Source organism: Bombus vosnesenskii, unplaced genomic scaffold (genome assembly GCF_011952255.1).
Source record: "Bombus vosnesenskii isolate JDL3184/JDL3185 unplaced genomic scaffold, Bvos_JDL3184-5_v1.1 scf7180000013314, whole genome shotgun sequence".
Lineage (NCBI taxonomy): Eukaryota > Metazoa > Arthropoda > Insecta > Hymenoptera > Apidae > Bombus > Bombus vosnesenskii.
The window spans coordinates 6,368,488-6,396,482 of record NW_022882960.1 but is presented as its reverse complement, the minus strand read 5'-3'; the positions used below and the strand labels follow the sequence as shown (position 1 = coordinate 6,396,482).

Genomic DNA, 27,995 nt, shown 5'->3' with positions numbered 1-27,995 from the left:
TACCTCTAATAATGATCACTTACCAATACTTTCCATTTAATACCCGCAATTACCTCTCTCTCTCTCTCTCTCTCGTCCTTTCCTCCTTCTATCACTTCGAACGATTACGTACCACACACAGAGCGCATTTCATGAATTTTCGATACATTAATTATGCATGTTGCTACACTGGTCTATTAAGGTCAGATTTCGACAATAAATTTTAGCAACCCTCTTGCCAAACTTCTTTTAGTCTGTATCAGAGACTCTCGAACGCCGCCGGTTGCTGATCGACCAGTTCAGTTCGCTTAGCGATCGCTGAAACGGTTAAGATCGTTCGAGCAAACGAAGGTCGAATGGTTGAAGACGAAATGCTGGAGAGGGGGGACAGAAGAGAAGGAGGAAAGGGGGTAAGAGGGACGCGAAACGAAAGGTAGATGCGGGACAAGGGGGTGGGTTACCTTATCGGACGAGCCGCCGAGCCGTGAAATCGATAGCTCGATACTTTGCGCCGTCGCGCGCGGCCTCGTTCCGGCGTGAAATCCTTCTAACGAGTTTCCGCGTTTTCTGAAGCCACCCCAGCACTCATGCCCTACCCTTCTCGCCGGTCCTCCGCGATCTATCACTAACCACCTTCGATACTTTTTCGAGCAATCCATTTCTCCGACTTCTCTGAACGGCACTACGTTCCTTTTCGCAGCTTCTCGGGTGAGTCCTTGCACCATCCGTGCCGTACTTCTCGCGCTTTGCGCTACTTCCGTGTTGAACAACGTATGTGATTCGTACCGGGGTGGTAGTAAATCTAAAGGAGAAGTTGCAATCGTACGACGGTTTTTCGAGGTAAGAGTTAATTCTTAGGATTAAATATTTATCGCACAGGTGGTAAACGAGATGCGTTTTTATTTTGTTGTTGCGTTATCGAAAGAAGATACATTTTTATATTTTCCCATTCGTGAATTCAATACGGTTAAAGAACTTCCAAGGTAAAACGCAAGAATATCGATATTTCAAACGTTACGATAGAGAAATCAACGACTGGGGATACTACGTCTTACTTATGCACGGTTATACTACTGAAAGCGCTGCATAGGTATACATTGCTATGATATACAGAACATCTTAACAAGCGAAGCAATGATTCCTCGTATAAATCTGAATCGAAAGCGTAGAATAACGTTTTTGGATATGATATCGAACTCCATTTGCGAGAAAAACAATTTTGAAGGCCTATTCGGTACACGTGTACTGGCTGTAAGTTTTCAGTTTACAAAGCTACTCGACGTATTTATAAACATGAATAACGTCATGATCGTTATTACACTATCGATTCGTACAAACCATCCCATGCTTTTGTATTTGACTAAAATAATCTCATAGATAGGGATAAGACTGTTACTCTAAAAAATTAATTTCATTATGATTAACAGCTAAACAAGATAACTGGTATTTATTATAACTGATACAGGCGATGTGTCGATCAAACTTTACGTCCACCGCTGCTTCTAAGTGTATTTTCGTACTGTTAAATATATCGAAACTCTACTTCAACTTCATTCGTTAAATATTCTGAAACACGCGCGGTAACGCGAAAATTACTTTCAAATATTCGAAATACTTTATCGGATATCTAATCGTTTGCGCTAACATCTACCCAATAATCTGCACAGTTTGGATTGCCGAATAAAAGTAGATGAGTAAACCATCTGAACGGCCACGAGTTAAACTTTCCACCTTGCAATTATTTTCCATGAGTTCAGCATCGTAGAGCTCGTTAGCAAGCGTTTTTCCCTACTGCAAGCTAGATTTCTTAATTGAGCTTTGAGAAAAAGGTCGGAAATTGCTATCTGGTTTTCAATTTCCTGTTATCAACTTCCTTCTCCTGTCGAACTCCATCCCCTCTCGCTTATCCAAGAGCCGGGGGAATGAATTATACGCGATAATCGAGCAAAATCTCGATTGTCTAGAGAATTGCAAGTATCCATTTCCGATAGTTACATCGAGGAGGACTTTGAAGTGGCGCGGCAAGAAGCACGCTACCTGTCGAGCGAGCACTTGTCGATAAGGAATCGCGATAAGACGACCGATAAGCTGGCGCCAATTGCGACTGGACGTTTCGTGAATCCCACAACCCCTTGCAGAAGCACGCGTTACAACTCCGAATAGAAACCAGATTCCCAACGGTAACGAGGAAAGTGTTACCTTTTCTCGAAGAAAATTCCTGCTGCAAGTATCAATGGTTACGCTTGTTCAAAAGGACATTTATGACAAGCATTTGCGATAAAATAAATATCATTCGAGTAGAAAGAGAGAGTAAAGAAAAAAATAAATACAAGCACGGGCCATATGGACTTGAAAATTTGTAAGTTTACCAAAGAACACTTTATAAATGAAAAAGACAGTTTTCATGCTGGACATTGCTAAGTATAAATTAGCCTTTTGTTTGTTTCGGTGCATTATTGTCCTCTCCACAAAACCAAAAGAAACTACGTACATTTGTCGTTAGTAAATGATAAAAAGAACACTTTTTAACACAACAGATACTCAGCTCCGATAGGTTCAGAGGACAGGTTTACTACTCTTTTAGAAATACCGATATTTAGATATCCATAGAGTTAAATATTATATCCGAAAGAATTATTATTGTAATATTATTAGAATATAAGATGGACAACAAAGGAACATCGTTTTATTCTAATATTAAGATTGGAATTACCTAGCATTGATTTAGGCGACGAAGTTCTTGCTCAGATAATCGTTAAATCGTGAACCCTAACCTGAGGCTCAGCGTTAGGAAATCTCAATAGGATACGGCACGATAGTGCCTTGCAGTCTCCCTCAAAGTACAGATAAAGTTACACCGCGATTCAATTCCAACGTGCAACGTGATTCTAAATGCAAAAGAAAGAAAGCCAAACCTAATCGAAATAATTCGAGAAACTAAACTAAACCAAATTCACGTGAGAAGAAGAGGCAAAGAATAAATTGCACGAGACTGCACCGATTAAGTCTGTAAAGTCGAACTTACGATAACCGAGATCCTGCAAATCTTAGCGGACTCTAATCAAGCTCTATAACCTTAAGATGACTTCAGGGAAACCCATTGATCCCAAGATGACGTTAACCGGACCTTACTCCACTAGAATTACTCTAGACATCGAACGACCCACAAGTTAGAGACCGTTGCAACTCTATCGTGAGTGAAATTTTCAAGACTCGAGTCCTTCGAGACTGTTCAAGATTTTCGTTCTCATCGAATATTTGTGACGTCGCTTTAGGGATCCTTTCGGACTAAAATCGTTCGAATCTAACTTCTCGAGTTTAAAATTATACCAGCGGAGTGGATTGAGTTTGTGGCGATCCTGCTCGATCCCTTGAGTCTCGAATGGTTTTAGCCAAAACTGTTGGTTCCGTGATAACACTAACTCTATTAAACGAGTTATAGCTAGAGATAATCGAAACCGACGATATTAGGATTACAACAGTCGACTCTTGTATTAATGTAAATACTAATCCTATACTTAAACGATACACGTACTCAAATAGTAGTTTAAATGAAAGTTCGCTGCTAATGAAACTTGGTTCACTGGTATTCGCTTAAATTCCAATAGAATTTCACCTAAATTCGAACGACCTAGCTTCGCCGCGCCTCGCTAACTCATTGTCAGCGCCTCGAGCTTAGTATAACATAAAGCTATTGGCGAAAACAATGAATAGATATAGCCAGATTGGACGAGAAATATCGTGACTTTTTTGTTCGTTCTCGCTAGATTTATCGTGTGTCCTTGTCCAGGAGCTTAGAAATATTCCTAGAAGAAAATCGCTATATGATATAGATAAAAATTGCTTCACGAATATTAGCACAACGAGCTTAGTGTAGCGCACTACCAAAGCGATTGACAAGGACGATGACAAGTTATAACGAGAATAGGCGAGAAATAATTGTGTCTTTCTAGTCTGTTCTGATTATGTAGATTTATTCGTTTTTCTTGTCCAGGAACTTAAGAGTATTCCTGGAACAAAATCGCTGTCTGTATCGCAAAAATTACAATGCAAGCTCCCAATTCATTGGAATTTAAACGAATACTGTTATACATACATATGGCGAGCTAAAAATTGCGGCAGTATTTTGTCAAGATTTTGAGAATTTGAATTGAATCAGATGTTTCTCAATTCTTACAAGTATCGTCCTTGTAGCTGTATAATTAATGAATTTATAAATTAACTCCCCTAATTTTACTCACTTCTAATAACTTATAATTTTCCTCGTGATACGTTTTCACGGCTTCGGAAGATATAATAAATTTCATACAATAATAAGCTGTGATCGATGATTCTCTATCGGTCATATGTATATAGCCAATTGTACGACCCTGTATTGCGAACTAAATCGAAGCAACTCAATGTGGCTGATATCTGATGTTTCAAAATCATGAAAACCACCATTAAAGATGCTTAAATCAGGTATCCAATATCAACGAGTACTGAAACGCAATACCAGTAAGCTTGGAGTTGTGAAACTCGAGAGGCGAGACCTCGGAGTCGCGAGACCGATTTCCCGATAACTTCTATTGTAGTCGTTAATACCGGCTACTTGCAATTTGTAAGATAACCTCGGTAAACGTATCTCGTTACCATCAGCGAAAAGAAACAATCGCCGTTCCTCGATCCTCGTTGAGAACACGAGTAACACATTTCCCTGGCCTGTCGAACGAAATTTTCTCGGCCACCCTCTGGTATTTAGGGTGCGCGCCGCGCTAACTTTAATCGCATTCGACGCCGCGACTCGAGGTCAATTCCGGTCGAGGGTAAACCGTGCAAATAACAGGAAGTTAGTTAGTGGCCGTGCGGCTTTCGAGCGGCCTTCGAGCAGCCGCACTATAAACGCGAGCATAAATACGTCCGGATGTATCCGATGCGAGTTAGAGTCCGGCAATAGATCCACGAGATGCAACAGCAACAACAATCCGGCTCTGTTCGTGTCCATGTAACGTATACCTAACGCGTATGTAACGTGATATAGTGCTTGCTATATACAGGGTGCCTGGTAACTGGTGATACAGCTAAGGTAGGGGTGATTCTTCGTGAAAAGATGGATGGAAAACGTAAAATAATTATTTTTGTATGTGAGACTTGGTTGTCGAGAAAAAGCGTTTCGGAAATCTATTCGGCACGCGTATACTTATTTCAAGTTTCAATTTAATACACTTCTATTTCTGTATTTTTTTTTATTTGTTTCTTATCATTGCTTATTATTTATTATCTACGTCTATTATCTAAGTCTAGCTTTTTTGTTGTGTTTCATTTGATGATTTTATAAATAAATATGTATCGCTTTTTAAAACGAATTTAAAAAATTTTTTAAATAAAAACTATTCAAGATATCAAACACGATATTGCACACAATTGTGTCTCTTAAGTTATACAACCCTTGTAGTATACTATTTGTATCTCTTAATTCTTCGAAAATAGAAACAGTGTTTACCTTTAATTCTTCGACACACCTGTTATCCGTAAAATATACCTCTTATTTAATAAAACATCTTTAACAGAGATTCGTCGCATGGAAACAGAGTACACTTGTACCGAGTAGATTCTTCAAATCGTCTTTCTTCAACGCGAAGCCTTATACGCAAAACCTTTGTCCTACGTTTTCGACTGTTTGGTCACCCTGTATAGGCACGTGTATATATACGTACATACATTTACGCAGAAGATGGTCGATGATAGTGTTGATGCACCCTTAGTTCTTTCATCCTTTTTTCCGCCCCGTTGTTGTACCGACTCGGAAGAAGGAAAACGGAAGGAGAGGAAGACGGACAGAGTGAAAGAAAGAACACAGAGAAAAGGAAGGAGAGGGGAAGGAGAGAAAAGCAGAAAGTTGGCTGGATGCCAAGCCTGTTGAGCGCCACGCCCTGGGGAAAGAAAAGCAAACGAAAAGGGGATGGGCTAGGAGGCTGGAAAATCATCGCTGCGATTCGAGCCAGGTGCCGATCGGCCGACCGTCCGACCGACCGCTATATAGCTATATACTCGCTCGACCAGGCCTTGTCGTTGCCTGTTGCATTCTCTGTGCTGAATACTTCCGCTCTAGGCGCGTCCAGAGGCTTTCCTTAGCATGTAGATGTAGCCGGATACTCGTCTTTCCTCCGATAAAACGCCAGCCAGTTTTCCGCGTTTTCTCTGCCGCGAGTTTAGCGCGCCCGGCAAATTAGGATGTAACCTGGCGCCTGTGCGGCCATTAAATGCCAGTCAGGAAAGAATAAAGCGGTGTAAACACTGTTTTCTTCTCCTTTTTTTTCTCGTTTGTTTTTCTTCCTACTTTTCCTGTCTTTCTTTTTCTTCTTTTTTACTATTTTTTTTGGACATACACGCGTTACGTTACATTATCGTCGTAATGTACGAGTTTCAACGAGGGAAGGGAAGGAGGCGGCGGACTTTATTCGTTGTTTAAAGCGTGGAACGTAACACGAGCGTTATTATCGTAAAGTGTCTTTTTTAAGTGAGATAATTTGGAAAGAAGCTTCGAGATGCTGTTGGTTTACGGAGAAGAATACTAGCAACGGTGGCGTTAGTTTAATGCGGAGTTTGTCGCGGCTGAATTTTTCATCCTATACAACGTCCCCTCTTTCTATTCCGCGTTTATTCGTTTTTTTTTTCAAAGGTATACGAACAGGAAGGGACCAAGAAAGAAAGAAGAATCACGTCGCCGCCTTATTCGCTCGCTGTCCCTTTAAAAATGAAGGAGTTGCCAACGATTGTACGCAAAGTAACCGAGTTGCAAATTTCAGACATCAAGGTGAATTAGCGACTCGATGGTGCATTCTAATTTCTCTATCCTTCTTAAGGTGGCATTAATTCTTAAGTAGTCCCATGACTGTAGTAAATACTGATGGTAGTTGCCAGCAATAAATACTGCATAAAACACAAGTCCGTAAGCTTCCCACTAGGAGGATTCATTTAATCTCTCTGTAACTGTTTAATACTTAAACAATCATCCCAGGAGAGCGTGTGCCGAGGATTAAGCAGAAAAAGTCGTTCGAAATTGCGACAGAGTAAATTATTTTCGATTTTAACGAAGGAAGTGAAAGATAAATACAGCGGTAACGAATTACTCGATTAACATATTGTCATTTGCAATTTCTTTCGCTCGGCTTTTATCATTAAACGCTGTTATTTAACGTCATAGTTGTGAAAGAAAATTCCAATAGCTCGCTTGAAAATAGAGAGAAAGAGAGAGACTATGTTTTTTGAATCAAAGAAATTTTTGTTATTCTTCTGAATTTTATAGATTATCGTCCTACTACGGTTTCCGCGCCTATCTTGTGACAATTATTTATATTTCTCAACGATATCGATTTCTCGCAATTTTTGCGCATTAATTCACCGTTTGATCCTCGATAGGTCAATATGCTTAACAAACGCATTTATTCTGAAAAATTCATCCTTCCAAATATGTTGTAGAACGAATACGAATGCGTTATCTACTCATTTATCGGTTGTTTGCATAATGGATAATAGAACGACGACAAGGTCTGCACCTAGGTAGGATCTAGATAGGATCTCGACTACGTCTGACTGCCACCGATTTTATCCAACCTCGTGTTCGCGGTAAACGATAAGACTTCCGGTCATTACAAGGATTTTGCTATCCAGGAAAACGCGAACACAGCCGAACTTCTCTTCCTCGAGTAGACAGCAACCACCGTCTTTCGAGCGAGCAACCCTCGTGCATGGTGGCTGTAATAACAATTTATCGCGGGAAATAATCACGAACCGCGTCGGCTGAAACAAATGAAACCGCGTGGATTAGGAAATCGCAAAAAGGAAACGCTACGTCGCGCGTCCCGCGAAATATCGCGCTCCTTTTCTATACGGCCCTGAAAATTTATTATATGTTCGCGTTTCTCCAACGTATTACTCATTTCACGGCTCATAAGCGTCAGGGAGTCATAAACTGGCGAGTATCGATTGAAAAACTTGAAAAATTTCTGGCGGCAGAACGTTTGGTAAATAGAAAGAAAGGAATATAGAATAAATATAGAGGATAATAAATATCGGAGAATAAAGTGGAACGTAAATAAATCGAGACAAAGGAGCACAGAAGCGAAAAGAAACACAGATGAAATAACACGGTGCGAAGATGTAAAATAAAAGACAAATGCGAGAAACGCAGCGTAAAATGTAAAAATACGGTTTTTGTTGAATTTTTGTTAAATAGAACGAATGGAGAATAAATTTAATTGAAACCATTCTTGATGTTAGACACTCGACGTTGAATTATTTCTACGGTTTCAATAAAGCGCTTTAATTAGTGATTCACGATTATTCCGGTGCCTTCGCGGAGTTAAATTGGACAATCTTATTTATGAGGAACACGGATTCCTGGAGAACCAGAGACGCCTCGAAACGCCGGTGAACCGTGTCGCGTGATATTACGAAGTCAAGTTAGGGACCATGAAACGAAGGATAGCAATTGTACATGAACGATCTAGCTATCGGTGGGACGATACCGAACCCAGATCCGAGTCAAAATGACAGATACGTTTCAAAGTTTGCTGTGGATTCGGAATTTCGGGCGAAACGAGAAGGGACAAAACATCGAAGCGATCGCGTTTCGATTTCAACTATCGGCATCGATAAGCAAAGCACGATAGCCGAAAATTGGGGAAATCGATAATCGATAAGGAACTCTGATCGTTCCGATGCGAATTGAAATTCGACGATATTCGTTTCAACGAAAATTTATCACGAAGATTTTCTTAACTGTAAAATCCTTGTGGTGCTGTTAATTGAAAGAAGGTAAGAAAAGTAAGATAGATGAAAGAAAAGGAAAAGAAAAGAAATGCATTTCATCATGAGTCTACCAAAGGTCTTGCCAATAAGAGGCTTAGAGTCCAGAATAATAGAGATCAAGTTAGAGAATATGTATACCACCACCGCTCATAATTATTCAAGCAACATGGATAGTCGATGCACATTTCTTGAATAATTTAAATTTAATACACGCACAATTTCTAATCGATAATACAATCAAAACAATTTTTATTACTCCAATAAGAAACTGTATGTGTTAACAAAAGTAAGGAATCTTTACTTGGCTTTTGTGGCAGAAACCAAGTAAATAATACAAAGTGTATCGAAGAATTATGAGTGTTACCAGATGTATGAAAAAAGATAATTGGACAAGATGTTTTGCTACATATGTTTTTAGCGATGAGCGAGGGCCACCATCTTAAAGATTATACAAATGAGCAAACATAAATTTAGATTCAACTACGACAGTTCCAAAGAAAACGACAGAGAGGATGTTATACAAGAAACAGACGGCGCCGCAAATCACGGTAATCATCCTTACAAACTCGACGCCTTACCTAACCGCAGTTACGAGTGTAGAAAAACTGCTTAACGAACCAAAAATACTCGGTGTCAAACGCTAGCCTACAATAAATCCCAAACCAAACCACCGCTCGAGCCGAAAAAATCCCATGCAAATACCAACAATCCACGCCTCTGTGTAATCGACCCAACCCTCACTCTAAAAAAAAAAAAATAGCAGAATGATACAGGAGGAATGGTATCAATCCCATAAAAAACTCAAAGACTTAATCTCGTTCGAAAATACACTTCAATCTATTGTACTAACAATAAAACAACTAAGTCCTTCTTTGCTTCTCTTAAGCTCGCATCTTTCTTAAAGCACTCAGAACAAAACGAAGAGGAAAGGAAGGAAGCAAACCCAAGGGGATGATGAAGCATCAGGCCACCATTACGATGGATGTGTGTTGCGAAGAATGAAATATCTGCAGACCGAAATACGTATACTCGTGAGAATCTATATACACTGCCGGCTTTAAGTATCACGACATCTACCGGTTAGATTTACTGGAAAACTCTAACAAAGTTTCACTTTGCTTCATATTATACGTTATAGGACACACGTGTTTCGAGTGAAACAACTGATTTCTAATAAAATAACGAGAGAAACAAAATTGAAGAAAGCAATGTATAGCGGCGAATTTATGCCAAATATCCATAGATATCTCAATGTGTACTTATGGTCGACATGGTGTACGTATTTGTTTGCTCTGATTCCTATTCTTCGGAACGTGCTATAATCAAGCTGCAAGAGGAGTATATTAGCGAAGAACGCATCGTCCAGCGAGAAGACTTCCGCGTACGGGCAATTCAACTTAGTCTCCGTGGTCGGTGTATCATTTCGGGCCGGTGCGGTCCGTAGAGAGCAGCGAGCGGAGTCGATCCGAGGCGGGACGAGGCGAGCAACGCTGGCGTGTACGGCGACGAGGAGAGAGCGCGCCTCGTTCCGGCGCGCAACGTTGGCCAAGATCAATAGACGGGCCACGAGCCATCATCCCAGGCGACAGAGAACCCGCTGGTTTTGATCTCTCGCGCAAGCGCCCCCCGTCCGCGTCGTTCCTCCGCGTCGGCTGCCGCTCCGTTAATAACGGCCACGCTACCGGCTATAATGATAACGTCATCAGAGAAATTCGACCAGGGCCAGGAATTCTGCGTGCATATGTACGTACCGTTCACGCCCGGTCACGCACATTCGCCAAAACGTCGCTAATACGAAAGGGGCGGTTTGCTTGGACGAGAGGCTGGATCGTAGATCTCGAGGCTGGGGTTTGCAGGGAGAGAAGGACGGTTGGCCAAATCCAGAGGGTTTACTGATACGTTCGATCGGTCGCGTTAATTTGATTTAGTAATTCGGTTTGTTTGGGAGGCGCACGGATGATTTGGGACGAACGTGTGTACGCGGTGTGCCGGATGGTGTTCGGTGATTTAAGGGGCTCAGGTTGAAGGAGGAGCAATCGTGGCAAGAAATACGAGAGGCGTTGTTTTTTGCTTCGGGGGTATTTCACTTTCTAGGGCGAGAATGAGGGAGATAATTATTAAGAAACATTTACAGCGGCTACAAATGTGCCACGTAGTTTTATTTTCCAATGAAATTCCATGCATTTCATTTTGTATAATGTGACATTTTATAGTTACGTGAACGTACTATTAAACCATGGGAAATTTAATATACTTGAACTTAATTAATTCGTATGTAAATGCTATTATAGGCGCAGTGTTCTGCTAACACGTTTCATTGTTCCTGTAACTCCAATTTCACTTTCTATTTTTATCGAGTTATTTACGTTACTGAATTTTTCAAAGGGTGGCCTACGCTGGTAACAAATTTTTGCATGAATATTTCAAAGCAACGATAATGAATATAAAATCAATAGTATTGTAAAATTTAAAAACGATCGTAAAGCGTGTTAATTCTCTTTGAACAAAATATGTGGTCTAGGAGACCAAAGATATCCTCAGCATGCTATTTATTTCGTCATCGTATTTTTCAAACAAAAGTATAGATTATGCCCCAAATAAGTCAACGTATCGAGTTCTGAGAAACTAGCGGACGATATAAAAGATAAAAGTAAACGAAACATTCTGGCCACGAATTAATTATTTCGTGAGAATTCCGAGATTGTGTTTGCGTTTCAGAGTGACGGTTGGAACGACGTGGTTGTAATCGAAACAACTGTACCCCAGCTGGGCCATTAGGGGGGATGAAAATAACGCGTGAGCCTGACCACTGACCTATGCTACTTACCAGGGATTCTCTCTCTCTCGCGCGCGCTTTCTCTCCCTTTTTCTCTCTATCCTCGATACCCTAAGGCCAGGGCTAGAGGCAAATGCTCTTAATATGTGGCAATTTATTTCGGTTCTGTCGTTAACCTCGTGACAATTTTGGACGTGTGACGAAAGTTTAATTTATGCCACCGGCAAATGCACGGACATATGAATATTATCGTAACCAAAATGAGCGAACGTGACGTTTCGTTGATATTAACACGAAACAGAGATAAATATCGAACACTGCTTAATGTGCCTTGAAACGTTTCTCGGTATAACAACCCGCGATACGATTACATCGAAACACGTACTTTTTACACTTGTACAAGTACGAAAAGATAGATCCAGTCGTAATGTCGCGAGTTGTTCCAGATCGCGAATGAAATCACACTCCGTATGTATAAATAACATTGTTAGAAGACAAATGCGCCGGTCAGGAGATACGTATCGAGAGTAAGCAAAATTATTCTGTTTTCGAGTATGCACAGACAACGTAAACCGACGCTTGCGTAAGTTCCCTTATCCTCTACTATGAAAATATCCAAGAAATACATCGTGCGAAGCATTCACCGTAGCCATACTCTACCGACATAAATCATAGTCGATTACAATTAAATAATCGATAAAAACGAAACCGTAGGAAACACAAGTAGGTAAAACGAAAGGAAGCAAAGCGCGTAGATTCACCGTAAAACGCTGAAAGACAAACTCGACGCGTTTATAACTCGCAAAATTACACGCGTTTGCTGGTGACGCGTGGAAATCTCAGCTCGACAACGTAGATACGAAAGACAGGGGTGGAAATCGGAGAAGCAGACAGGCAAATAGAGAAACAAACAAACCGGTAGAGGAAAAGACAGAAAGGGCGTGAAAGTAGTACTTGCACGTGTCGCTTTGTGATGAATGCCGAAGCGGAATTCACGAGTGCGAGTGTAAGACGAAGGTTCGAGGAAAGAACATGTTCCGCGCTTTCGTGCACCCGCCACCTCAAGTACAATGACACGTCCAATATACACGTCCGTATTGACGAACACGTCAACTCGACGATCGTTTCGAGATCGAAAATAATTTTGCCCTGATCTTTAGGCTTTTCTTAGTGCTTAGTGCTTAGTACTTAGTAATACTACTTACTTACTACCACTTAGTACTTAGTAATAAGTAATAAGTACTTTAGGACTTTAGTACTGAGTACCGAGTACTAAAGCGACAAAGTACTAAGTACTAAGATCTAAAGCACCAAATACTAAAGTACTAAGTACTGAGCACCAAAGTACTAAAGTGGTAAGTACTAACGCACTAAAGCACCAACGCACTAAAGTACTAAAGCACTAAAGCACTAAGTACTAAGTACTAAGTACTAGCACTAACACTAACACTAACACTAACACTAACACTAAGCACTAACACTAAGCACTAAGTACTAAGCACTAGCACTAGCACTAGCACTAACACTAACACTAACACTAACACTAACACTAACACTAACACTAACACTAACACTAACACTAACACTAACACTAACGCTAACACTAACGCTAACACTAACACTAACACTAACACTAACACTAACACTAACACTAACACTAACACTAACACTAACACTAAGCACTAAGCACTAAGCACTAACACTAACACTAACACTAAGCACTAAGCACTAACACTAACAAAAAAATTTTAGTTGCTCTATAAGCAGCTTGAACCGTGTTGAGGTTATCCGCTAGAACAACGCGTGAGTGAGCGTGTAATAGAAATATATTTAAATAAGTATAAGTACAATATACGTTGGTCCAGATCCGCACGCTGGCGTTCGTGCACGTGTGCGTACACGGATGTGGACAGAGACGCGTGTTACGGATGCGGGCGGGTGAGCAAATGGAAAGCTCTCGGTGGATTATTCGTCAGGTAGCGCGGCTATTGGCGATTGACAAAAATCTGACGAACAAGGGATCACGCTCCAAGCCTGACTCTACATGGAAACGCTATCGAAGCTGGGGTGCCGCGTGTCGATTGGTCAGACTCGACGGTTGAAACCCTTTCGAGAATGTCGATGGGAGTGTCTCGGAAGAACTGCCCTGTGCCAAGTTTATGGACCTTTCAGATATTTCTTTTGACGAGCTACGCGTTTCTGGCAGAAGGAGAATCGGAGACTGATTAAAGAGGTGCCTTTGATCGCGGCGGAATCCTCCTGATGATCGAATAGAACGTTATGTCGGAAAACAAATTGGTGAAAAATATGTAAAAAGATAAATCCACTGGAATGGCTTAAAAGCCGATTAACTTTAGAATCGCGATGGTAACGTCAATGTTGTACGCGAACAAAGAACGTGTACGAGTTTCATGACTCGTCGTGACTACCTCCAATTTACTCGAGATGCACGATCGTCTAAGACGCAGCAGCCTCTCTTCTTTTAATTAAACGTTAGTCTCTTAATTAGAGGCGGTATTTTATATTTGATACTCCGTGTTTCATTCCGTCCCGCTTGTTACGAGCACTGGTCGACAAAAGAAACGACGTCGCGCAGTGCGCACCGCTAATTAGAAATCTTTGTCCATAATTTTTGTCTGCGATTAAGGTAATCGGCCGAGACAACGAGGTCAACGACGAAGACAGTATCAGCTCGGCCCGCCTACAGCAGTACGATCGCGTCGAATGACTCCACAATGAGGCGTCTCGCCACGAAACGCCGCGTCCTTAATTAAAACAACCGCGCGTCCACGCTCGATTCTGGCTTTCTTTCGGTAATTTTCTCCCATCAAATCAATTTTCCGCAGTTAACGAGCATCTTCTCGACCACGCTTTCTATACCTTTAAACAGAGACACGCATATATAGACGCGTGTGTATACACGCTGCGCGTGAAGATCGTAAAGAAAAGAAAAAAGGAAAAGAAGAGATATTTCGTATACACGTGTTCGCGAGGAACACGCGTCGCGTTAAGCCTCGACACAGTTGGTCCGTGAGGTTCGCTGTACAGGTTCAATTTTAAATGGAACGCGCTGGAGGTTGCGCGACGTACACGCTAGATACGGTTATTAACGCGGATAGAGGCTGCTGTTCTACCTTTTAATTAGCTGGCATCCCCGTGGACGCGTTAAGAAGGAAATAACGTGGTGGACGTGGCCTGTCGGCCGACAGGAGCAGACGCTCCTGTCAAACGTGTCCGAATGAGAATGTAGAGCGCGGGGAAGAGGGGTGATCGATCGCGTGTCTCTGGAGCTTTACATTTCGATACCGTTTCTATCCGTCCGGCCCCGATAAGCACCGGAGCGGATCTTTATTTCGAATAAAATCCAATTTTCCAAACTGCTGGAATAAAGAAATTTATCGAGCCGCGTCCTCTCGACGCCGTCCTCAAATATTTTTCTATCGTTCGACGACAGACGCTGGTCGGAATCCTTCCGTGCAGAGAACCGCGCCGTTTCGTCCTTTTTCCGCTTCCTTCCATCCCCTTCTCTCTACTCGTGAGATCAAATAGAGGAAGAATCTTAACCAACGTCGAACGAAATCTCTCTCTTCTTCCCTTTCTTCTACTTCTTTTTTCTCCTTCTTTCTTTTCTTTTTTCCTCAATTCTATCGAGTTTTAAATGTACACCCGGAAACGAAGCTGCCACGAAAGAAAGATCCGATCGGACGGGGGTGAGGAAGGCGAGTCCTACGAATTCGATGAATCGAGGAATTTACCGAGACCCCGCCGGGACACTCGAGGATTATTTTCATCCCCGGAAATTCGACTGCCGCTCTGCAAGCTCCTTTTCTTCCTTCTTCTTTTCCTCGTCGTTTGCCTCTCTACCCTCCCAACATCCGTACCCTCCACCTCCTTCATCTTTTTCTTCTCTACCCTTACACGCTCCTAGTTTCTGCCAAAGCTTCTCCTTCACGACGATCGCAATTATATTCCGAGTCGACCCGCCACGGGTAAATATGTACCGAGACGCGAGCACGACGAGATACAAAAGCGTTTCCCCTGCTATAATCCGCGTTTATGAAAGAGAAACAAAACGTTGAAGGAAATTAAAGTAGACTTCAGTGAACGGCGAACGGTGGCAGTGAGACGGCGGCTAGCGAAAGGGGTGGGAAAGAACGTTGAATCAGGTGGCTGAAATTAGACCGAGCGCTTCTTAGAAAATATCAAAATAGCGTGGCTAACCGAGTGACTCGGAGCAGACAACGACCGACCATATCGATGACGTACAGAAATGTGAGCAAGAGAGGCGGCTGATGCAGGGGAAAAATATTCTTTGTACGTATTAAGCGGTTCAAGCGACTCGTGATAGAAGCTTTTCAGATCCGCGAACTCGCATCCATGCGAAATAAAATCGCCGCCGACTCGTAATAACTCGCCGTGGCCAATATACACCGGAGAAGGTCGACGATCGTTCGAGACCACCCAAAGATACTTTCGAATATTCTCCCGTTCTCTATTCAACCCGTTGATCAACCTCTTGACCGATTCGTTTCACCGGAACATCCCACGGTATCGGTTTCGAAATGACCGCTTGCTCCCGGCGTGATTCGATCGAATGGAAAACTCGATTACACGCGTGTCAAACGCAATATTTGTAACGCAACACGTGTGGTGCTTCGCATGATATTTCGTCAGTTTTGTCTGTATGTTCGTAACAATACCGGCTTTCGAGTAAAAATTGACCAACGGTTCGCCAAAGTTTCACTGACCGAATTCATTAAACGCGCGAAAGTAACAGAAAGAGGTAACCAGACCGATGGAAACAGAGAGACGAATACAAAGAAGGATAGAGGAAGAGCCCTTGAAAAGGTATTCCAGTTTCGAGGATCGCGGCAGGGATCGATCCCGTCGATATGCAACGAAGATTCGACAATGGGTTCTCGAGTTACCGCGAAATGCCACCGTTAAACCGTCGAACGAACTTTTGCGCGAGCAATAGTTCGAGAACCGTAATATCGACTCTGTTCCCCTCTGTCTCTGTCCTCGTTCGGACAACCAACGCTCGCCCTCTGACCTCTCTCTCATTCGCGGCTCACTTCCTGCACATTCAGCCGTGCGAATGCACCGGGCGAAACCTTGCGCTCGGTTAATTCGCGAACACTACCGATACCAAGCACCCTTCCTGTTAAAATCGCAACTGAAATTCTTGTTTCGGTGTCCACATCGTGTATGTCGTTATCGTGTATGCTGGCATCCTCCTTTGTAATCAATGGCAAGCACGGAAAAGTGTCCCTCAAAGCTCGAACGCTCTCTGTCGAGGCTCCTACATACATATAGATGTGCTTAACCTGATAGATTGCTAACTACGCTTGGTGGTGGTTCGTTTACTTTCATGGCCATAGTAGACGACTCATTTGATGCTACCTTACGCTCCGTGACACGATGTAATGGAAAATAAAATACAATTTTGATGGATCGAATAATTTAATATGCGGAGAATCTTTGTTTTTTCACTTTTCTCCTTTTTTTTTTTTTTTTTTTTTTGGAACATGTAACGTCGAAAACGAATCTCTCGTTTTATTCAAATTTTTGTTTATTGTGGTTACAAAATTGATATAACTTGGGAATAAAAAAGTAAATGGAAGACGACGAAAACGATGAGTTAATCTTGTAGGAAGAAATCGATCGTAACTCTTTAGATTTCGAAAGTCACGTGTTTCGTCGCGACAAGATTTCCGCGCCCTTATTTCTACATTTTTATGAACTGTGTATACCGGGCACGAGACATCGAAAACCAATGCCGTACTAACATCACCCTAAAATTCAGACTACGTTACAGGCCACGCGTTCGCGGTGTATTCAGACATTCCTATACGAAATCTTAAGGCAGCATCGTGTGTCGCATCCCGTTTTCAGCAGTAGCACGCTCTGCGGTAGAAAGAGGCCAATAAAACTTGCCCCGTATACTCCCTCGTTTTATCCTCGCCATTCTATTGTACGCAAGGAACAAAACCAGAGCTACACCAACGATATCCTTTTGAAATCGAAAAATATATTCGAAAAAAAGCTGCGCTTTTAAACCTTCGATTGGGGGAACAAACAAAATTTAGCAACTCGGCGCTATTCGATAATCGAGACAGGGTCAGAGACCATCGATAAAGAAATGCCACGAAGAACGCACATTGTGCGTATATCTCGATATAGGAAATAAAATAAAAAATGGGGAAAAAGATAGAGGAAGAAAAATTGAAAAAGAGGAAAAAGCTTTCGACGAATCGGGCATCCACAAAGACGGGCTTTCACGAGCAATTGCATCGAAAGGTTTCGAACGGGATACCTGACGGTTTGCGTGGTCGGTTTGAGTACGCAGGTGTGCACGCGCAGACGCGCGTTTGCACTGCGTATTCAATGTTTGCCCCGCAAGCATAGAAAGAAGGAAAAAGAGTGCTTTCGATTCAGAATCACGCGGTCGGAAAGAATGTGCATCTGGTCGGCCTGCGACGATTCCAATTACTCTGCTTCACTAGCCAGCACGCAAGAGAGGCGCGGATTTTCTTACGCGAACGTGTGCACGTGCATATGTACATACGTTCTTTCCCTTTTGTCGGCCTGTGTATTTCGTCTTTGTGACGTAAACCGGTGTTTAACGATACACGCGCTGAATGAACCTCGGCCAGCCACGTTCTCTGTACAGGCAACCGGCAGATATGCAAAGTTCAAAATTAAACACGGAACAACTTCCTTTGTTGGAACGAAAGATTCTCAAATGCTGGTATATATAATAGACGTAAATTTTAGATACAATTGGAAGAAGAATGTTTCTTATCTTTCCATATCGTTGACACAAGTGGTTAAGAATCCATAAATTCAGGTGAAATAGGAAATTACAAGGAAGAATAATCGGTAAGTGTCTTGATCTGGCCAGGCGCAAAAGGGACGACTAATTTATGAGAGCGGATAATTTCGGTTTGTACCGAAAGAATCAAAATTTTCCATGCCCTGGAAAAAGAACGACAAAGTAAACATTTATCGCGTAGGAACCGGTATAACTAAAACATTCCACGAATCTCGAAAGCGAGCGAAACTGTATAGAATCGAGTCAGTAGTTCAAGACCGCGGGCTAAACGTCCGATTCTCGACAACCGAGGAAAGAAAGAACACGAATCGAGGGGGACGAAAGGGAACGAAAGGAAATAAAGAATTATTCTCGTTGTCGTCCATTACGAAGCCTTGAAACAGCGAATCAAAGAAAACCACGGGTAAATTCCAACGAGAGGAAAATACGCTCGCAGGAAAGAAGCTTGAAGTGAAATAGACAGTCAGGAAAGTAGTCGACGGAGGTGAAAAGCATCCTTGGTGGTTTCGAAGCAGCCAGATACGGGAGGACTAATCAGGGACGAAAGAGCAAGGCAAGGTAAGCAGGGGAACAAGCAGGCAGGCAGGTAAGGCAGGCTGACAGGCAAAGCAGGTAGGCAAAGCAAGCAGGCAGGCGAAACAGGCAGTCAGGCAGAGATAGGCAGGGAAGCAGGCAGGAAGAGAGGAAGGAAGAGCGCTTGCGCGCTGGTACGGCCGGGCTAGACGCGAGAGCCGCCACTCCCGAGCGCGTAGCGGTGTAGCGCGGGTGCTGACCGAGTGTCCCCGTGAGAAGAGCGAGAGAGAGTGCGAGAGCGAGCGAGCGAGCGAGAGTGCGAGAGCGAACGAGAGCGAGGAGAGTGGAGAAGAGAGAAGAATGTCCATCGTGGAAGGAAGGATCCCTAGGAAGCGGAGCCTGCGGCAGGACATCTTCTACGATCAGGCGGCTCCGTGCTTGTAGGACGAAAAGAACGGAAGAGAGGGTTCTCTTCGAAGAGGATCTCGCCGCTATCTCCCTCCTCCACCACACAAGCCCCTTGATCGTTCCCTGTTCCCCAGATAACGTTGGTCCTCGTCCTTCTTCCCCAGGTGAACGAAAACGGAGGAACGAGAGGCTCGTCTCGTCTCGCCGACAAAATTGAACCAGAAGGTGTCAGCCGTCAAAGGAGAGAACGCTCGCGGAAGTAAAAAGCAGTGCGTTTGGAAGGAAAGCTCGCGCCGGAGCATCACGCGATTTAGTGAACAGAGGAAAGCATCGTGCTCGTGAAACCTGCGTCGCAGGGTTGGAAATAGAAGGCGTGTTAATAATATCGTGGAAATCGACCCGGGGACTATGTATGCGTTAAATCAGTGAGCCACAAAGATAACGAACGCTGGTGTGACACGGGTACACGATAATCGCACGTAGTCTGCGAAGCTTCGAAACGAAAAGAGAACGATACAGATCGAGGGAAAGAAAAAGAGAGAGGAAAGTTGTTATATACGTTGGAGAAAGTAGGAAAGGAAAGATCTCGTTGTGATCTAGTGGCGAGTGACAAAGAGGAGAGAGACTACTACTCTCCGCGCGAGAGCTCGAGGAGCACCGGTCTCTCGAGGCTCGGTCGCGAGCAAGAGATCGTGTGAGGTGATTGGATTTCGAGCTGCGATACACAGTGTTTCCGAGGAAACGTCTAACGCGAGTGTCAGTGAAGCCAAGACATCTGGGTGAAATTCAAGTAGTAGCTGACTTTACTAAGCAGACCAGGCTGAACCGTGAATAAAGAGGAAAAAGTACGAGGAAAACGGAGAGAGCGAAAAGCGGACGGAGAGAGCAAGACGGAGGTAGGAGGGCGGGGCGGGTGGGTGGGAGGTAGGGTGGGAGGAGGAGGAAGGAGGGAGGGTGAGACGCGGACGGCACGCAGAGAGGCGCCGGGTCAACGCGCCAGGTAACAACGCCTCAGGACATCCGCTGACGTCCTCGTCGACGTCCTTGTCGTTGTCCTCGTCGTCATCGTGAACGGCAACGCGCCGTGCTTCTCCTGGAACGTGGACATCCCGTCTTGTTCCACGGATAATACGATGTCCTTCCACGCCGCCTCCTGGAGCTTCGCCCTCCTCGCGGCCACGGTCGCGTTGCTGCCCGCCACGCATCGTGCTCCGTTCGCGCAAGCCGCGTAAGTACAGTTTCTTCCCTGTCTTTTTACTCCTCGCTCGATGTTTCCGTTTCCTTCGAGGTTAATCCGATGTTATCGCAAACGACGCGATCGCGAAGTAAGTAATCGTCGAATCGCTTAAGAAAGAAAGATTCTAGTCGATCAGATGGTCTTACCATCCAACGTGATTCTATTTCTAACAGCGACGCGTCTCGCTGCTCGAACGAGGCAGCCAAATAGAACGTGTAATCGCGTAAGATCGGTAAATGCACCGGTATCCGTGCGTAATCTGAAAACCCGGACGTGATGTCAGGCCACCAAAAGTAAAGACGCGTAATTTGCGAGGGCAGAAACGTAGCCGAGCACGTCTAAATCGATAGACGCTGAAACTGTTGGCGGACTTGCCGCGTGTATGCGAAGGTCTCTTTGAACTTTACGCTGTGTTCCGCTCGAAGTTGATGTACACCCACCTCCGCGGTGAGACAGTCACGCGCTCACATTAGGCGAACTCACGAACTCGAGTCTCCGACAAACTCTCCGAGAATAATTCTCTCTCTTGTCGTGACCTCGAACGGACGCCGAGTCGAAGTTAATCGACGAAGCCTAATGTGCCTAGAATACCACACGCTGGCAATCGATAGACTTGCAGCTGATTCTACGGCGCGAGCTAGGTGCAAGGATTTAATTAATGATCCATAATCCTATATCTCGATTACGTGTTTCGCCTGCGGTGAGCCGTGCATGCACACCCATCGAGGCACGCGAAATTGGTCGATAAACGGCTATAATGGGCACGATAGAAGGGCGAGAAAAACAATCACCTCGTTTGAATTACGCGCGCGTTACGTTGCGATCGCATTTTCGACCATCTGATTCTACATACGATTTCAAGTCCACGTGCAAGCGTGTATACGCGAAACATCTATCTTTGACACGGTACCGTCGACAATACGGAGCTGCGAGATTGTACAGTGTACAGCCTTCTCCGGTGTCTGGATGTACGTTCGTGATTGCATGTAAATGAGCGGAAACATGCAGGCTACGTTGCATGCCCAGACATACGACACACCAGCCGGGCGCACACGCTCTTTCAATGATCACAATGACGCCACCCCTCGTGACTTCAAGACGCCTTGTCGTCGTCTCGCGCTTTAATAGTCGCGACGCGTTCGCTGTTACGTTCAAAAATTCATTCGTCGAGCAATTATTGCGTCGTCCGATCGTAACAGCTGCTCTCTAATTAGGCTACGTTTAGTTCTCGTCTTAAACGTGCCTACTCTGTTTCAACGCGAAAAATTTCTCCCGATCGTTTATCTCCTATGTATCTTTCCTAAAGTTCATCTTTCGACTTTCTGTGCCTCTCTCTGACTCGACATTTATTTGCCTATACTACTTGAACGATTCTACCACGACTCTCAATTCATAAAAAGCCAAACAAAGTAATTTTAGAAATCACAAACACACGACTAAAGAATTTGTTACTTGATAATTATCAGAAACTGATAATATCGGAAACAAAATTGCTAAATTTGTACGGTGTAACGCTAGAAAGGGAACGAGAGAGGGGATTGTATAGGATCAAAGGTCTCGTAAAGGCAAACATGCTGGCTTTATAACGTTTAATAACCGAATGGAATATACATTTGGTTAATAAATACACGATCGTGTGTGTGCGACGCAGGAAGGTTTAGTCGGTACACAGCCAGTGTCTCGAGAGTGACAGCAGCACCGTGAGAACAATGGCGAAGCTGAAATTAGTTGTACCGGCTCATCCCTTCTCGCATTAACGCGCGATCCAGTTGCCTCGTATATGTGTAATCCGCAAACGTTTCTGTAACCCGAGCGCCTGATATCGAGCGCTATTTTCCGACAATGTTTAACACGTTTACTTATCAACCGCCGCTCCAGTGACAGTTTAATCGATTACAATAATAGAGATAGTTTTCAAAATGCACCATCATCGATAGTGACGCGGTTTTACAGCGAGGTCACTTTTTTCTCAATTTTCCTCGGTGAGAGGTATTGTTCATAAATTGTTGTTACGAATAGAGAATGTAGGTTATAAGTCTGAAATCTCAAGAGATAAAAGAGAATAAAAAAGATGTGATTAATCGACTTGATGTCGTTTGATGGAAGAGGCAAATTAATTTTACCGTAGAATAACAGTAACACTACCGATAAAGAACGAACGCTGCTATGAACAGTAACACTGAATCAAGGATTCTAGTTATATAATACGCATTACAAAGGAGCGAGTTAACGTTCAAGCGCAAACGTTATCTAATACTTAGTATAATTTTTGATTTACGAGGCTTTATCCGATTCCGGAATTAAATCCAAAGGATCCGTAATACAAACATTACGTCAGAGAGAAAAATTACAGAACGGAAAAAGGTCGGACAGATAGGAAACGATACCCTTTAAAGAAACGTCGAAATTTCTCAGGAAGAAAACTAAAGCCTCGAAGGGAAAGACATGGCTTTATCCAACGAAACGGCGCTCATCTAATTACGTTGCAATCCTATTTCCATCGTGTATACGTAGCGCATCGAACTGTTTACAGAAAATCGTATCAACAAAATCCTCGTTCAATCCGCAACGATATTAACCTTAGCGAGGAAGGCAGTCCGTGGGCCGCTCGCAACAATTTTGGCCGAGACTACGATCTAATCCAGGAAGAGGATGGGAAGAGGGTAGTTAGGTATAGTCGAAGGGATTATCAATATTTACGCTCTTCCAGCAAGCTCACAGCTCGGGTCGTTCCACCTGTTTTCTCCTCGAGGGCCGTGCCTCTCTGTAGCCTCCTCCAAACCCCTAAGAGTACCAACCGCGGACGTTCTGTAGTGTGGTATCGGTGATCGCAGTAGAGCTCTCGAGCAAGAGGGTGCTCCCGACGTGGCAGAGCTCCAAATCCTCCTACGTTGCCACCCTCTCGCACCGCTGTCGTTACCACCACTCTCTTCGACCCACCGCCAACCGATTCCTGGTCCACCGACACATATCAACCCTCTTTTTCTTATCGAGGAGAACGTTTCTTTTCTTTCTATCTTCCTTGCTTCGTTTCCTCCACATCGATGATTCTATTTTTATCCGGCTACAGCTCACGCCCCCGTGTCTTATTCTCCCTTTTTTCGGTCACCCGGACCAAGCTCGACCCGGAATCGTACTCTTGCCACCATCTTCATTGACGTTTTCTTCTTCTCTTTCATGGTCCAAGCCCGGCTTCGTGAGTATGCCGGTCGTAGATCTATAAGGGCGGACAGCCACCGTTCTTCCACAGTCGAGTAGTACGTCCCCGATTTCATGATTGAAACGGGTCTGAAATGGGTTCCACGTACACAAGGAATATGAAACAACGTTTCTTCGAGCGGCACGGGGCTTCGGGCTAAGCGGACGTTCGTTTTCTCCCTCTCCCTCTCTTTCTCTCTCTTCCTCTATCTATCTATCTATCTATCTATCTCTATTTTTCGCTCCTTTTCCTCTTTGACATTTGAGGTCGCTGTTTTCAGCGTTTTCCTTCGCGTCTTCTTTTCATCTGAACGAAATCTACTGTATTATACTCGTGTCAAAAATTTATGATCATGAAATATACATACGTCTAGACGTATATAAATCCTGTAACGTTGCTTTAATTTAAAAAATTGTGTAAAAATCGATGGAACAGTGAGAGGAAGAATATAAACGATGGTTAAATTGAACGCTCGAAAAAACGAAAGATTCTCGTGAAACGAGCTAGCATCCGTAAAGACCACGGTTGCTCCGAATGGTCGCGACAAAGCGGGACTCCAGAGAAGAGAAGTGTCGAAGAAAGATCAGAAGGTCTGTGATCTTGGAGCACCGCTCGCGACGTATAATGACGATGTCGTTAACCGCGGCGCGTCATCTTTCCCCTGGACGGTTCCGTGAAAGCGAATCTCGTGGGCGGAAGGGCGCGTGCTGCAGGACTAACAGGAATTGAAAACGCTACGGATACTCGTGCGGTCGCGAATGGTCGTGTTTTTGCCGTGAAAGCCGGCAGAATCGTCTACCACGGAAACGAGAGAAAACGTGCCAAGTCATTCGGCTTGGTCTGACCCACTTTTCGCGGAAGCGTAAAACGCGCGCACTTTGCGACGACGATCCGACGAAACTGATTCTCCTTTCTCCCCCTGTGCTTCTATATAGTTACACAGCTGCCTCGCGTTTTTTTTTTCTCTCCTTCCACTTTTCCTCCCTTTTTCCCTCCTTTTTTATCTCTGTTCCCCTCTTTTTTTTCTTCCCTTTTTTTTTTTGGTAGACACAATGAATGACGGTTGAAGAGCATAACTCCTGAAAAGAAATCCCAATTTCGTGGCGCGGGTTCCCAAGCCCGGCCTCTGCGCGAAGCCTCGCAAGCCTCGACTTTGTAATTCTGCGATACTTCCTGGACTCGGCGAACCACGTACTTGTAAATTGCTTAAGCTATTTGCTAGAGACATTCTTTGAAATACTTTTTTTACAGTTTCGTTAGATAGTAGATATAGACATTTCTCTTATTTCTTTTCTAACTTTAAACTGTTCAGAAGCCACACTGATCAGCCCTACAAATTCATGTCGTAAAAGAGTAATAGCGTTAGAAATATCATTTATTAAGATTTTCCTCGAAATTTTGGATTATCTATGGCATTTTGTTTTGTCGAGTATTTTTACGCTCGAATGCAGTAATTACGGAGTTTGTCATTTATTCAGCTGTGAGATAAATGTGTTAAGTTGCAACGTATGAAATACGGGAATTTATTTTTCACTAAGTTCTAGACGATATACGTAACGTTTATAAGAATCGTAGAAAAGAAAAGACAATGCCAAACTTCATAATAATATACAAAACGTATACATAAATGAAAATATTCATTGAAAAAAGAAAAACTGTACAAAATTTGTTTAAGAATATCGGATATATCATATGTACAGCTTAATGATATCGTTCAGGTATTGCATTATTGTTCTTGTTGTCAATTATATTCTACGATATTCTTTGAATTAATGGTATCTTTTCATCATAAAATAACGACAATTAGCACGGTGTTAAGAATGTTGAGAAACAGTATAGGTAAGTTTAACGGTTCGAGTTCTCTCTCACGCCTTTTGAGCAGCTGCTTAGCTATGCACATCAAGATGTAATTAGAAGTACGGATAATTATTCGCGAGTTCAAACAATTATACGTAGCAATTTACGAGGAGTAAATTTACTAGTCGACATTCACAAAGAAAATGTTTAGCGAGCGTAAGGTATCTTCGCTTAAACAAAGACGAGGAAAAGTAGCGAGTTGTGTTTTTAAAGCTCTCGAAACGTACACGACGCAGTAAAAATAAAGATGAAAAATAAAGAGAGCAGGCATTGTCAAACCGTTGATTAAAAATTCGCATAATTACGCGTGGCAATAAAACAATGGCAAACAGAAATCGAAGCAGTACGCAGGGTATTTTCGAGCGTATGCAGTCTCTAGCCAACAACTGAAAATCAGTGGGCTGCTGTTAATTATCAACGACACTAATGGATACGATTCGATTGCGATATTGCAACTCTCGGGAAATCCGCGCAAATTTGATAATTCACGTGGGATAACACGGCCGCGTCATGTAGATCGACCAATAGCTGTCGCTTTTAAAACATTTAAAACGCGGTATGCAAACGCGTTTAAATCTCGCCGACTAATTGACTAGACGATTACCTGTTAATCGTTCTGTTTGAAATAACTGAAACGCGGCCCAGTGTATATATATGGAGCGCGAGACCTAGGACCAAATTAATGAACCGTAATAACTTCACGGTGTTCTATCGACGCTATCGAACGCAAAATATCGACCATCTCGATAAGAACCGAGCTTGAAAAAGAGAAACAAATCAAAGCACCGAAGAAACAAAGTTTCTAGTAACGCGACGATTAATATCGAATGAGAATTGAAACACACGGGAGAGAAAGTTGGCGCGAAGAGGGAACATTGTGGGGGGTGAGAAGAACTGACCGGACGACAAACGAATGCATATTTAATAGTAAACGATTATTAATGCGCGCTTACGAGAGATGATTGATGAAACTATACACAGAGCCGCCTGGGGTTGGGCTTTTAATGATTTCCGGCCGTCATACACGAGCCGCGATTATCGTGAAATTTCCGTTTGGCTTGATGCGATAATGCTTTTCATGGAAGGGGCGGGGGAAAGGAACTCGGAAGAATCGCTACAAAAAAAAAATGGACAAAACATGCGAACGAGAACGATAGAGATGGAATGGGATGGGGCGAAAACAATGGAAACACTTGCAAATATTGCGACCGACCTTCGTATTGTGCAAGAACCGTTTGAAGAATTAATTAGAAGCGACCAAACGACACTCGTGTACGTCGGTGAAAAGCCGAGTTGCTGAATGCGCCGTTTACAATGCGCGTTATTAACCCTCCGACTTCATTTATTTAGACTCTGTTAATTATGGTTATAAAACAATAGCGGTGAACGCGAGGGTAACGCGCAACTCGCTTATTATTACCCCGCTTACGGATTATGCTCACAGGTATCCGTTACATTTTGCTGACTGAATAGCTGCTACTTTTTATCGATAACCAACGTTTCTCGGCTTCGAATTAATACATAAGGTTTGTCGAGGTAGACGATTCTTAACCTGGATATTCCCTTTATTCGTATACGAACCAAAAGATTATAATGCAAATACGACTGGAGATAAAAATTCACGGTTAGAACACCAGGGAGAGAGGTAACACCGTTCGAGATTTAACCGACGTGGAAAAAACATGAGAATTCAGGATCCAGATCAATGAACGAACCTTCCTAGTTACGTGGAAATCAAATATTCTTCAGTGACTGCAATATCCGGCGTACTGCGGTTCAATCGAATCCGACCTAGGTCTGACTACGCGTTGGCCTATACCACTGCCGCCGCAAATTACATATTCCACGAGGCGAGGATCTCCAGGAAATCATCGCTAGAGATCGATGCTAATCATTCCATCCGCCATCCGATTCGAACATAACGTCTTTCCAGCTTTACTTAATTATTCAATAGTTCCTAGTCCTCATCCTTCTAACGTAATGAGGTTTCGTATTCATTTCCAGCGAGCCTATCATTCTACTAGCTCTCAACAGGATCGTTGGTACTTGTGGCAATCGTGGAAATTAAGGATAATCAAGTGAATTTCATTTCTCCGTACATTCGTCCAATTTGCAATCACCTTTTCGTTCAATATATTATTATTAATACGTTATATGTTATTACCGCGAACCTTTGGACAAAGTTTGTCGTTCCACTTTATCTTTCTGAACTACCATCGACGAAGTATCAATATGCGAAGTACCTAGACAAAAACAAAACTTTCTCACTGTCAGTTACCAAGTTGTCGCCTCGAGTGATCAATTGGCAAAATTATAAGGAATTTTTCAATAACTTTTAACGTGAATCCTATAGTCAGTGGACTACAGATTTTTTGCAAATTCGTGTTTTTATGAACAC

The 27,995-nt window shown here is 43.1% G+C and overlaps 1 protein-coding gene and 1 long non-coding RNA gene across 10 annotated transcripts in view; one reads left to right on the top strand and one right to left on the bottom strand.

The window, feature by feature from the left end:
- LOC117235106 overlaps nucleotides 1-27,995 on the bottom strand; it is a 108,749-nt gene that overhangs the window by 13,850 nt on the left and 66,904 nt on the right. The window lies entirely within an intron of this gene.
- The window catches only part of LOC117235095 (gamma-aminobutyric acid receptor subunit beta), an 86,412-nt gene continuing 77,516 nt past the window's right edge, over nucleotides 19,100-27,995 (top strand). For 3 of the 9 annotated variants that reach the window (XM_033496810.1, XM_033496816.1, XM_033496814.1), the window contains exon 1: nucleotides 20,438-20,532. In XM_033496810.1, coding sequence (XP_033352701.1) covers nucleotides 20,438-20,532 — 95 coding nt within the window. Of the gene's footprint in view, nucleotides 20,533-27,995 lie in introns of all 9 variants that reach the window. The other 6 variants (XM_033496815.1, XM_033496813.1, XM_033496819.1 and 3 more) reach the window with 3 other exon arrangements.